General features: G+C 34.3%; 1 protein-coding gene across 2 annotated transcripts in view; it reads right to left on the bottom strand.

Annotated features, from left to right (window-relative positions):
• pip (heparan sulfate 2-O-sulfotransferase pipe) overlaps positions 1 to 13,649 on the bottom strand; it is a 69,303-nt gene extending 55,654 nt beyond the window's left edge. For both annotated transcript variants that reach the window (XM_029309854.2, XM_029309853.2), the window contains exon 1: positions 12,845 to 13,649. In XM_029309854.2, coding sequence (XP_029165687.1) covers positions 12,845 to 12,894 — 50 coding nt within the window. In that variant the 5' untranslated portion in view covers positions 12,895 to 13,649. The remainder of the gene's footprint in view (positions 1 to 12,844) is intronic.
• Positions 13,650 to 14,530: the final 881 nt, after the last annotated feature.

Raw genomic sequence — 14,530 nt, forward strand, 5'->3', positions numbered from 1 at the left:
ATATATACATATATAATTTATTATATAAATATTTATTCACTTTCTTATTTAGTTTTTTCTTCCATTTTTTCCAACTCGCAAAAAATGATACAATTATTCCTAACGACAAATGTTGCGACTCCACTGAATAATTGTATTCTTGAAGTAAATGAAAGGTATAGATATAAAATCCCTTTTAACAAATATTCTTAAGTACTTTTAGAACCTTCTAAATCTAAGAATACATTTTTGTTAATAACAAATGGTCGAATGTTTTTTTATGTAGACCATTCATTCGGCATTATATGGTCATATTGTTGCAGCGATGTATATATGGTTAGATATAATTTTGCGATTTACAATGCAAGGTGCAGTTTTTGTCACTGAATAATTTTAGTTCACTAGAAGAATACATGAAGAAAATTAATAATGACGCGAAAAAAACTTAAGCGACTTAAGAAAGATGCCTTATGTTCGATCTATACAGGGATGAGAGGAGTGGAAGAGAAAGAAACATGAGAAACATACCAAAATGTGAAATAATTGATAATAAGAAAAAAAACTAAAAAGAATATCCTGGCTCAAGTAGAAGAAGAATTGGCAACGAGCTATCGGAAACTCGCAAGAGCAACCGACATCTTGAAGGCAAAAATGAATCGTGTGCTTCAATTTCATTTCGTGCTCCCCTCATCATTCGATCATTTAATCAATTTGATCAAATTACTGCGCTGCAGCGCGTACAAAATTGATCGACTTAATTATTAAATAACTCATTGTCAGTGAATGACCGGAAAGAAAAGTGACAGAGAAACTTTAGTCTCTAAAATTTTAACCTCTTTTATTCCCTCAAAGATCAATTATGAGTTTTGGGATACTCTGTATTATCTCTAATTGTAAACCTTTTCCATGGTCTTTCTTTGCTGTAAAATGATATATTTTTGTGTTAATATAAAAATAAATTTCATTAGAAATATGTGACAATAATCTTTCGAGTGATTGGAGCATATTTCTCTTAAGTTAAGAAAATTCTTTTAGTGCCTATTTTAGAACAAAGTATTCTAAAAATAATTGGGGAAACTTTTACCATAAACTGAGAATACAATTTTTTTAGTGTTGTCATACAAACAACGAGAAGAATGTAAGATTCTCATGATGCAAATGGTCGCGGCAGAGCAATTGCGACGCCCTTTCGCAAGTTTAATAACGCGAGTTAGATCCTTATCTAGGTTGACAGTAAGGGAATCAGGACACGTCGGAACCATCCATCTCGTAATTGGTCGTCCCGTATGGGGGAGTTGATGTTTCTCCATGCGACCTGGTTCTCGAAGAAGCGCAAATGCTTACCGACCGTGAAGCTTGACGGTCGCTTCAATTTCGCGGACCGACGCGACAGGTGCTTCGGTCACACTAGAGACCCTCGAATTAGAGTCTGGCCATAAGACAGTCAGATTTGATTGATTTACTATGTTCTGTCAACTCTCACTTATATTTGAATCATACTAACCTTTCCATTATCATAAACATTTCAGCAACATAAATAAAACATAAACGTTTTAAAAGAATTGAATATTATGTTCTTTTTATTAATACCATTAAAATAATATGTATTAAGAAATTTTGCAGCACAGACGATAATGCATGAATACGTTAGAAATCAAAAGAGGGGAGATTATCTGATGAATGTACATATATCCCTGAAAGAGAGAGAAATATGACAAATGTATATTCCTTTCTCTCTCTCTCTCTCTCTCTCTCTCTCTCTCTCTATCTCTCTACCTCTCTCTCTCTCTCTCTCTCGCAGAATTTTGACAAAATCGCGTTATGGCCAGACTTTAATTTGAGGGTCACAAGATCACATGATACATGTACGACATTTGTGTCAAAAGATTTGTTCTTTTTAGCTGAACTGGCTGCACTAGTTCAGAGTTTATCTCTTTCGTTTCAATATAGAATAAAAAAGATGAATTCAGAACTAGTGCAGCTAGTTCAGCTAAAAAGAATAGACCTAAAAAGAGAGGCGATTCAAAAATCGAGAAATTCTATCCTAACCTGACTTGACTTAACTCTAATCTAAACTAACTTCTACAAATCACGTGAAGAATCCATAGACATATCAGATAGACCCAGCATACCATATATTTGGCAGAACAAAAAGAAAGGCAAAATATCAATAAATTTGTGTCCTTTTTTTGCACGCGCATTAATGGCAATTGACAATAACCTAATCTCATCTGAAAGTATAAAGTATCGTAATAAAAAGAAAAAATCTCTTACGTTTTACCTCTTTGTTCATTTCGCCAAGGACATGCAAGCTGAGTTTATCTTATATGACTATGGAAGAATCGCGCAGAATTATTTTCTGGCTGGTTTTATCTTCATCAGCTCGAGGGAATTATAGTCCTTGGAAAAGAAAAGAAAAAAAGAATCTAAATCTCGCGTGGCACGAGAAATGCTTGCTACTTGCTAATTAATAATAAAATGCACAAAGTTGAAAATTACCCAGAGGCTCCTTTCTCACCCAGTGTATACATTGTATCGCCGCGAGCCCTTCAATTTCACGTGCTCGCTAACTACACTTGCGAATAACAGCATTTTATACGGTATCGCGTATAAGTCCCCGATAGCACGATAGCAGATAAGCAGTCGTTATTCGTACGGTATCCCATAAATAATGCAATAAACGTTGCATTAACGCGGCGCACGTGAAACCATTGTAATCGATTCCTTCCGCGATCGGGAGAAGCTTCGAGATCGCATGCGCGCGATGACTATGCATAGCAAATCGCAGGAGGCGCCTCTATCATCGAGTTCATCGGTAATTCTCGATCTCGCAAAGAGGATGCGCGGGTTGAAGGGGGGAAAAGGAGGAAGGAACAATTGATTTGCCTCGCGTGGCGAGTTCGTCGACGATTAACCCGCGAGCAATCATTCCTCGTCATTACAGGATTTACTCGATGACCTGCGGAGTGAAATCCGCGCTCTAATTGTCTCGATTGTTGTTCTCCATCGTAATCGGCAACCGCCGCAACATAATAATGTCCAAAGTACGGCGACGAGTGTAATAATTTTCCCGATCTCTTTGCATGACCGCGTTAAGAGATCCGCGCAATCGTTCTAGATGCACTCTTCCTCGGTCTCGGCCGATTCGCGATGCATTCGCGGATTTACTCGTGCAATTTACGCGACAATTCTCATGTTCGCGGGATTCGTCAAATTGCACGAGAAATAATTAAAGATTTTCACAATGACACACGAATGTGTCATTGTCACTAATGTATCTTTTATTTCTGAAAGTTGGGAATAATTCTCTGGGAATAATATAATTGATCTGTTGATTAATAAAATAAACTATTCTCCCTTCATAACAGCGTGCACAGAGGAGATGTATAATTAAAATAGACATCTCTATACATTTTAATATTACTTTATATAAGTTTTACACTGCGAAATATGGCTTTTGATAGAGTCGTACTGATTCTTCGAGATTGTCTGCATTTAGCGTTCTATTCTTGCATTTCCCATCGTGATTACTCAATTCCACAAATAACCGCAGCTTGGAAGATAACTGCATTGTCATTGAACGGTCGCTTTTGTCATTAGCGCGTGGGACTCTAATAAATGCCGGAAAATATGGATATTTCTAGGAAAAGATCACATTGCTGATAATTAAGTCGTAATTTTTATGAGAGAAAAATTATTGCAAATAAATCTCTCCCCCGTGAGAGAAGAAATCTCTCTTACATAAATATACATTCATAAGTATATGTAATTATTTATCCATATTTTGTGTTGATTAGGTATCATATCCGTATAGTCTTCAATTTCCTAAATAGATTATGTATAATTATATATGATTTAACTACATATTATACCTCGTTACGTTTTACTCGCTCACACCTTTGCACCAGTCTCTTTTATGTCCTGTAAGCCCCTTATTAAAATTAAAAGTCGAATATGCGGTTTGTACAAGTGCTAGAGAAGGTTGCCGACCTCCGATTTAAACGCTTAACGGAAGGCTAATAGTATATCCCCAGAATGATGTATGAATGCAATCTTCCAAATGATACACGTACAGTTGCAGTCATATATTTACGCACACTTTATATCTAAATACTCTCTTCTTTCTTCTATATATATACATATATATATATATATATATATATATATATATATATGTATATGTGTACGATCAGTTCTTAAGAATTAAACAATATTTTAATTGAACAAAGCGAGAATTTATAGGTCCGCAATCTCATTAATAAATCATAATTTCTTGGACATTAATCGCGCTAAGAATGTTTTCTGAAAATGGAAACTCCGAAGTGCAATGCGGAAATTTTCATCGTTCACATTAAAATTTCTGACAAGCTCTGCGATGGCTCAGAAATTGCGATTTAGAAAATAAGAAAATTTAGAATAAAAAAAAAATTTTTATGATTAAAATAATTTTATTAATTTTTTTATAAGCAGAAACTTTTTCTCTCGACATTATACACACACATTATATGTATAAGGTCGTCGGTCATTAATCAAGTACTTGGTTCAAATACAACATCAATCGTAGATAAATATAAATTTTAAAAGCGATATAGATTTTAAAAAATGTCTAGATAGACAATCTTTTTAATCCAAAAAAAAATTAACAAAGACAAGTCGTCTATCTTTCTTTATGTTCGTATTTATAAATCGCGTAAAATGTTACGTAAAAATATTCAATTACAATATTGAAAAGAGCTTAAATATTAAATTTTTATCATTGTACATGATATAAGATATTATAGTAGTGTTTCTTGTATTAAAAAGTATTAAATAACTATTAAATCCTTTTTCGCAACTTAAGAATCTATCTATAATTTCTTTAAATTATCGTATATAACTTGTCTATCATTTATAAATCCCGATCCTCCACCGTAATCCGTCGCATCTACGATCCCCCGAGGATATGCAAGGACGTTCCCCGGCATTCCAGCGCGGCTCTTCCGGGCTTATCGGCGAAACGTAAGCAGATCTAGTCGAGGGAAAAGCGAGAAACGAACGGTATCGTTCTGCCCGACGCAGTGTCAACGACACGCGGAGAGAAGGGAACCGTAAGGCTTAAGACGTAACTCTTAAGAACGCGTTTATATCTACCGTAACGGGGTATATAAAGGGGCACCGTATATACATGCACCTCGGATACATAATGGCGTATCTGGAAATCTGATTGTCCGGCTTGGTGTATTCGAGTCGCGAAATCGAAAACCGGCCAAGGTATTTATGTATGTATTGTACATATGTGCGAGCCATTGGAATTCGCCGATCGCGCGAGCCGCGTCGCTCGTTAAAGAGGTCTGCGGGTCAGATCGTCTCTGCGATCTAATTTATGTACAGGGTGATTTATTTTAATCTTAACAGATAAATATTTGGAAATCATAAAATTGTAAAAAAAAGTATAAGGCAAACGTTTTTCAAGGTCATTTAAAAATCAACTTAGTTTTTTCAAGGTCATGTAGGTTAACTTAGTTTTCTTAATGAACAATGCATTTTAGATCAAAGTTGTAAAATTTTGATGGGAAAATAAGATAAAAGGTTATTTGCGAGGCCATTTAAGTCATTTATATTTTTTTAAATAGAAATACCTTGTGTTTTTATATAAATCGATACTCGATTTGCAATTATTTAATGTGGTTACTTATGTTTTTTAAAATAAAAATATCTTTATTTTTTTATATAAATTGATTTTATATAGATCAATCTCCTCGCACTATAAAGTTATATAAAATTGTTAGGTTAGGTTAATGTAAGCTAGGTTATTAAAGATTAATAGTGTTAAATTTATCGTTATATTATATATATATATATATATATATATATATATATATAATATAACGATAAATTTAACACTATTAATTAATAATATATTATATTATATATAAAAATTATATATATATATATATATATATATATATTAAAATTAAATAAGCTAAATTATTCTGTGTAGCTGTTCAGAGACTACCAGATGTGACAGCCATGAAAATTTTCTACCTCGAGAAAGCAGTTATATACGCGCATATTTAATATTATATTTTTAATGCTATATTATATCAGTTTATGAATGTGCGGATGCGGGAAAGCGACCGTTAGTTTTTTTTCCTAATCTTTATTCGAATATCGCGCCGTGAGAAGAAAGAGAATCGAGACAATCGCACAAAGCGCTTGGTTACATACGTTTGAGATGCGCGTGCATATATACTTCTTTCACGCGCGTTTGTACTGTTAAATTTCATTAAATCTCTCAAAAGGGTATACTCATCTTTTCTCACAGACTTGATCTCGCGCCTCGATGCGCCATACAAAATGTTTACGATTTGCGGACAGAGAGGGATATATATAATTCCGCGGTACGATTCTGTCCTTCCATTTCCCCTTCCTTTTCGTGCAATCTTTCGTAATGGATCGTGGTAACGCGTTTAAGTACGTTGAAAGGCAACAAGAGCCGCGAAGTGACGGAGATTTCTTACTGAAACTGCGACGCAACTTTTGATCGCGGTCGATGCACCGCCGACAATAGGGCTTGTTGCAATACAACGACCACAATTGACTTTAACGAGCGTGCGTATATGATAAATTATCGCAGTCACTATGGCCGAAGTGTATTCCAATAAAGCCGCCCGCGAATGCAGCTTTTTCTTCGCAACATTTCTCTCGGTTCACATTTGTCCGACACGTGTGTTTGTTGCGTTTCAAAGTGACAAGTTATGTTTCAAAAGGTGTGGAAAGAACCTCACTATATGAAACTGAATCCCGGTAAAAATCAACTGATGCTTTTTTTTCACATGTTATAGCTTATGACTTATTGTATAAAAGGTGTAATAAACTCAAAGCTAAATAATGGACAGTTACTGACACACACACACACACACACACACACGCACGCACGCACGCACGCACGCACGCACGCACGCACACGCACACACACACTCTCTCTCTCTCTCTCTCTCCCTCTCTCTGACAGTCAGTTAAACACGAAAAACTCGGGTTCTGCGAGTTATTTGACTGGCTGTAGAGCAGTTATGTTACATCAAAGAAAATATGAGAAAACCAGTTGATTTTATCGAGATCATGTAGGACTAGTGTAGGATTCTTTCCAACTCAGAAACAGTTAGGATTACTAAGACTTTGCGTGCAAAGTGAGTCGTTTTATATTTAATGTCATTCTACTCTTTCAATTAAATTTTTAATCGCTTAAGAAAGATGCGCACATGTAATCTCTCAATCCAGTTAGACGAGTTTTCCGTCGCGGAATCTATAAACATATACCGGACGTCCTGAACAACTGTTGCATATATATCTCTCTTTGGGCGTAGATCCTTAACGACGTGTGTCAAAAAATGTACGCATCTGCGCATTCCAACTCAACAGCCGAGAAATTATACGACGTATGTACGTATGTCGGACCCATGTTAATTCACGATTTTTTTCTATTCACTTAAACCAGACGCGCCCTCTGACATTACATATATGGATACTTTATTAAATCAGATTTTATACGCCTGACGTATAGCTAGTGTCTACCTGTTGATACGAGAAAAGTTGCTTCTCCGTAATGGAAATACCCCTGATAGGCATAACCTTTCTTCTTAGGCCACTTAACGTGTACTTATCGCCGGTCACCGTTAATTGCGACGTACCTGAATGTTTGATATCATAAAGAAGCCGGAAGTGCACGGAAAGTGTACGGTATTTCGTATGACAAAAAGAGAGGAAAAAAAGGAAGACATAATAATAATATTATATTACGCGAGACTATCCAGAAATCTTTGCTGAAGGCAATTACAAAATTCATCTACATTAACAGAGATTCTGAAGTATTTCTAGAACATCTTTTAAACTATAAAAATATATTATTTCGTTAATAACAAACAGTTATATATTATTTTCTTTTTTTATGTTTGGAATTATATGGTTATATTGTTGCAGCAACGTACTTATATGCGATTATGTAGTGTTGCAATTTACAGAGTGCAGTGCACTATGTTCAGTGTTTGTAACTAAATGGTTTTAATTTATTAGAAGAATGTGGATGTGAAGTTAATAAGTGAATCGAAATAAAAAGACTTGAGTGCAAGAGCCAAAATTTTTTCTCAAGAATCTATACTTGAGTGACTTAAGAAAAGTGTTCACGAATAAATAATGTAACATAACCTACCCAAGTAGAACAGAAAAACAAAATAATATCATTTTGACGTCATATTGATCAAATTTGGAGTTCAAATTTGGACAAGATGACGTCAAATTGACATTATTTTGACTTTTCTGTTCTACTTAGGTAATGGAATCGTTAGGACCCAGGTCTCGTGCCTGCTCGGTCTACTCATCGGTACTACATCTATATACTACTTTCTTTATAGTTTTTTTGTCTGTGTGCTGTAAAATAATGTACTATTTTGTCAACGTAAAAATTCCATTTTGTTTACATTTTTATAAATTAGAAGTAGTTAATACTTATCTTTAAAGATTGTTCTCTTAAAATAAGATGATTCTTTTTTATTCTTATAAAATTCTTATTCTGATGAAATTCTTATAAATATAAGCGTATAAATTTTTCAGTGAAACGGAAATCTACTTTCCATTTTACGACAATGACATCTTTCTGAAAGATTTTGCCTGCTTCATTTACGCGCAACAGATTCCATAACTTTTATTTATAGATGTTGGAGATTTATTATCGCGTAGTTTTCTCGCTCGGACGGCGAAATTCATCACGCGAGACGAGCCGCAGAAATGAGACAAATTGACCTACGTTCTTGCAAACGTCACGATGGTCCATCACTCGTTCCAGCAGAATTCGTAATTATCAACTGTATTAATGTGAGATGAATGAGAGAAAGAAGGGGGGGGGGGGAGAGAGAGAGAGGAAGACGAGATGAGACGAGACGGCGATTCTTGTTGCGAATACTTTCCAATAGATTGCAAAAAATTGCGATTTATAAAGCTAGACGAAAAATATTCCGTTAACTATTTTAACAAGATCATCTCGAACAAAAAAAGCATTTTTTAGAGAGATTGCGAAAAGATGAGAAATATTTCTTTAGCAAATTCCATAGAAAAACGCGTATTGAGCATCACATACGAAGTTAAATCTTATACTTTAAGTCTAATTATGGGGTAGTCAAAAAATAATATTGTGAAGACCCATTCTTCACCCATTTTTATGAAGATTTTTCGAGTTCAGAGATGAGACATATACTAAATTGGATAGATATTATGAGAGGATTGAAAATTTATAGATGTCAATGTGTATGTGTGTGTGCAAAACAGTTACCGGTCAATGTTAGAACGTCATCATTCTTGGTATAAATCAAGTATGTTCATTTTGTTATCTACTTACACGATGCTTTTACGCTTGCAATAAATTGATAATTATTTATTTTATAGTTGAACATGACTCATAATTCTTGTTTTTGTATTCATCCTTCCTAAAGATTTCTTTTTGCGTCGAAGGCATCTCTACAAGGAGAAAAAATAGTACTCGTACCATAGACTCTTATTCCCATGTTATGTCAATTATTTGATATCTAGGATATACATATGTTAAATATCTTTTAGAAGATATTTACAAGGTGTTTCAGAACTGACGGAAAAGTTTTTAATAGCAGATTCCTAGTATCATTCGGAGGACAATTTTTCTTCAACAAAAATATCGAGACACTAATAATTTTCGAATTATAAGCAGTTGAAAATTAAGGTTTTTATGAAAACTAAGTCTTGTGGAAATAAAATATTAACAAAAATACATTCTTCAGTTAATTTTAGGTAGAGTTTGCTTTAATAGAATTTTAATATAAGACTTGGTTTTAAAGATACATAATAGCATAAATTGGGAACATGCTAAAAATAATGGCCTCCTTCAACACTTTCACTAAGGAAAAATCTTCATATCATACCAGGAATCTGATATTAAAAACTTTTCCGCCAGTTCTAAAACACCTTGTATATACATACAAATACCTTCTGAAAATAGTAATAATGTATTTGTTATCTTGACCAGCTCTGATAACTATCAAACAAATAAATGACATCATTAGAAGGTTTGAATTATTTCCGGCAGAGGTTTAAAGCTCTAAATCTATTTTTTAATACTATCGATTATGTACAAAATTATATATGTTTGATGACCGGGCCCAAAATGGGCGAAGTTCTTTGATTTATAGTTTCTTAGGAAACGAAAATAAAACATTGTCTTTCAATTAATCTCGAATAATCTTGCGTTTACATTTTTTTGCATAATCATACAAATCTGAACGGAAAAATTCGATTTTTAGCTAACAATAAGTTACTTGACGTAATCTTAAAACCAGAATAATGAATGTCGCAATCTCAAAACTCGATTCTTGTTCCACTTTAAACTCAATTACCGTGTTTTACAATGCGCGCTCTCTTCAGGATTGTCAACTTATGCGACTTGTGTGACGTTACGAGTGCTTGGAAGGTCAATTGACAAGAAGTGGTCCTCGTGACTACCATGTATTTGCATAAGATACGATATATCGAAAAATCGACTACTCACGCATGCGGCTGTTCGTATTATTCGCGCCACGATGAACCGATTTGTCGCACGTATGATGTCTCGAGAGAGTCTCACGTGTCGCGAGGGATTCCCCTAACCTCTAACTTTAAGCATTACCTAGACCCTGATCGTGGCCGGTGCGCGAATATATACTCTATTCTACTCTACATTACTCTACTCCCTCTCTCTCCCTCTCCCTCTCTCCGTTAAATTATATACTTTTAAAAACTAACGACATATTCATGAGGCGAAACAGGAAATCTTACGTAAAGCTATTCGTACAGCGATCTCCTCGCATCGTGAATAGCTTTTTAATTCTCGTGCAGTTGATAATAGAACGTATTTTAAGCGATTGCGGCGAACATCTGGATGCGATAAAATATTTCTTACTGTCACCAACTTTCTCGCATTTTCTATGTGACATGTAATGCGAATTATATAGGACGTTCCGTTATTTGTGGTTTGACCGGAAAGTCAACGATTCTTCGATAAGTTTTCCAAATAAGAATTTCTTCTTTCTCCTAAACGGTATTCTCATATATCTCGCAAAGAAACACAATTGTGTTATTTTTTTATCTAAACTTTATATAAGTATAATATACATATATAGTCTAAGAGGATATATGTATTATATGCAAATTTGTTGTACTTTGTATGTGTTCAAAGACGAAAGTGTTAATTAAAAGTGTAAGTTATGCTGAAATTATATTACGATAATAAAATACTCTATTGTGCTATCGTGTAATTAATATGCATTTAAATTACATGAATAATACACTAATAATAATTATGTAATTATTTCGTAGAAAAAAAAAGACAGGAATATGAGGTGCACATTATACTTTCGTAAAATTATAAGCCGTTTAACTTTCTAGCTTACTTCCACTATGTTTATTTTGCGAATTCTATTTGCATAAATTATCCCATCACACATTCGAATAATTTATGTTTTTTTAAGTTAAAATCTCTCACGATGTGTGAGAAATTTTTTTTATACTTTAAACTTTTTTATTTGTACAATTTTTTTATATTTTATACTATATATATATATATATATATATATATATATATATATATTTCTTTTTTTATAGTTATTAACAACTTATTATTTCATTTTTGAAAGAAAAGTTTTTATTATAACTATATATAAGAAATGATTTTAATGAAATAAAAACAAAATATCTTTCTTTATACTTTCAATTAATTTTCAAAAATATTAAAAATGCTTAAAAAATAATCATAGTGTTGACAAATTTTTGTAATTATTAAAAAATTCAAAAAATAAATAATGAATATTTTATAGATTTTTTCCTTTATCTTTAAAAGTTTTATCTGTAAGTAACGTTTACAGTGTTTGCTGTTATTTAAATAAAATTATATAAATAATCATCTAGATGAAATTTTGGTGTCATCTTATCTTTATATAAATAATAAAAATATGTATTATCTATATCTGCAACTTACAAGATGAAAAAAGTGTTATCTACCTGTAGAACTTTACTAAATTATCTAGAATAATAATGTTCAGATAATTTGGTTTAGGACTATAGCACATAAAAATACTTAAGCAGTAAGTAGTAAGCGATAAGAACTTATAAATAAAAGTATGAATATATTTTTATATTTCCTCTTATAATTTACATTTTTTTCCTTTATAACTGTGTTGACATAAACAGTCTTAAAAATAATATTATCTGAATAAATCACTATATATTTTTATTTTTATCTAGATATATTTAAAACAAAATTATCTTCATCTAAGATAAATTTACATTTTTTTCTCATCTTTATCTAATTTTACAATCATTTAGCACAACACTGAATGTTTATAATGTTCTAAAAAATAAGAAAAAATTAAATTTGAAAAAATTAATTAAAAAATCTTTTTCGCAATTCGTGCCATTATATAATCTGAGATATTAAAAACTTAAAAAGACAATTACAATTTAATCAAAATGATGAATATCACATAATTGTAGCCCTCAAAATCAAATTTCATAAGAAAGCGAACGAAAGAAAATCCGGAGAAAACCTCATCGCAAAAAGGTGGACGATTACTTGTCGAGATTAAGTCACCAACGTGCTTAACGGTTAACACCTTGACTCGTTACATAGGTATACTATGACAAGTCTCTCGATCTACAAGAGAGAGAGACACACGAGATATAGCCCTTCGCACATACGCTACTCTCACGCTTTGCGTGCGCTCGCGCGGATAAATATTGATGACATCGTGGAAGATGTTAATCGCGCGCGCATATAATTAGACGACGAATAACGCCGTCGTTAATTCGCGTCTGGAAATAGCCTCCTTACCTCTTGGGAACGGGTACTCTTCTCTGCCGCCACATATTCTCCCTCGGCATTCTCGGTAGAGTTAGTTTCTTCTCGAAATCCCAGGATCCCTTTTCTTTTCCGCGCCGATCTCAGACGATCACGTGCGATCCATCAGAATACGACGCCTCGTCGCAGACCATTCGTGTCTCTCGACTGTCGAGTTGGCGACGATCACTCATAAAGTCCATTCACTAGATTCACACCACTCTGAAGGACGAAGACGAGGACGGAGAAACGAATTGGGGATAACAGCTGAGCCACAAACGTCAAACCGTTGAATTCCTCGAAAGCGATTTTCCCCGTCGATCGAAGAGCACCCGCTACCAGGTCAACATACTCGACGAGTCCCCGATCGATCGATCCCTCTCAGGCGCGCTACTTTACATCTCGTACATTGATTTCGCCGGCGACGAGTCCGTGTATGACGTTCCACCGAATTTCGCGAGTCGAGGGTCCGTGTGTCCGGCGATTGCCTCCGCGAGCGTTTTCAGTCATCGATCATCATCATCATCATCATCAACATCATCCGGGCGAGCAGTATGTCAAGTACATGTATATACACGTTGAGATGAGTTGCGCTCCGGACCGATCTGTCCGCTGGCCGACACGCGACTGCTTTTCCTTCCTCGCGTTTCGGCGGCTCGCCGCCGAGGAAGAGACGCGAAACACAGCCGGGGACACGCGATACGCTCTATTCCGCGTTCGCTCCGTTACTCGGTGGCACGTAATGCCGCGATTCTACTCTACATTCACCTTGCGCCGCACACCCCCACCGTGGTGGATCTGCTCGAGAACGGAGAGAGGAGCGGTTCCCTTCGTCTCTCTGACGCATATCGGGATGAGAAGAGAGGGAAGACACTCGTTTTCGAGGGATTCAATTAAGGTGACCGGATTTTTAACCCTGATCCGGGCGCGCGCGCGTGCACAGATGTCCTATTTTTGCAACGCCGACATTAGCTTCTTCTAGAAAGCTCATATGCGTTTTACTGCGCGAATGTCTATGCATATGTAGATTTTGTTGTGCTATTTATTGTAAACCAGGAATGTATAAGATATGAAGAAGATAAGAACTATTAAAATGTATAGAAACACACAAAAAATTATTCTCATTTATTCAAAAAACTTTTCCGCTTCTTTTTAGACTACTCTGTCCTAACATAGGCGCCAAAAGGATCCTCTTACCTTAAGGCTCGATTGCCAAGTCCGCGTTGACAGTGACGACTTAATTTAACACGGTGGAAATAAGAATCTCTATATTGTTTTATCGACAAAAATGTACAATAATAAACGCAAATAATATGATTAATAAATAATACGATTTTATTTATTAATAATAAGCATAAATGACATTTTAGCAAGCTATAAATTATTCTTGCGACTTACAGCGTTATTTATCGCTTTATTGCAGTGTTTTTATGTTTAAAATAATTATTATGGTGTTAAAATATACCGAAGACTCCCATTTTGGCATAATTTAATATGTGAAAGCAAATATTTATTTCATTTCGATACCTATCAAACAGCTAGTTTTTCTCCTTGGTATTGGGCTCAATTCAATTTGACATATATATATATATATATATATATATATATATATGTGTGTGTTATTTATTGATTACTTAAATAAAAGCAAAGTTTTCAGTATATTTTACATGTCTATTCTAT

Source organism: Nylanderia fulva, unplaced genomic scaffold (assembly GCF_048542155.1).
Source record: "Nylanderia fulva isolate GAGA-0341 unplaced genomic scaffold, ASM4854215v1 Scaffold125, whole genome shotgun sequence".
NCBI lineage: Eukaryota > Metazoa > Arthropoda > Insecta > Hymenoptera > Formicidae > Nylanderia > Nylanderia fulva.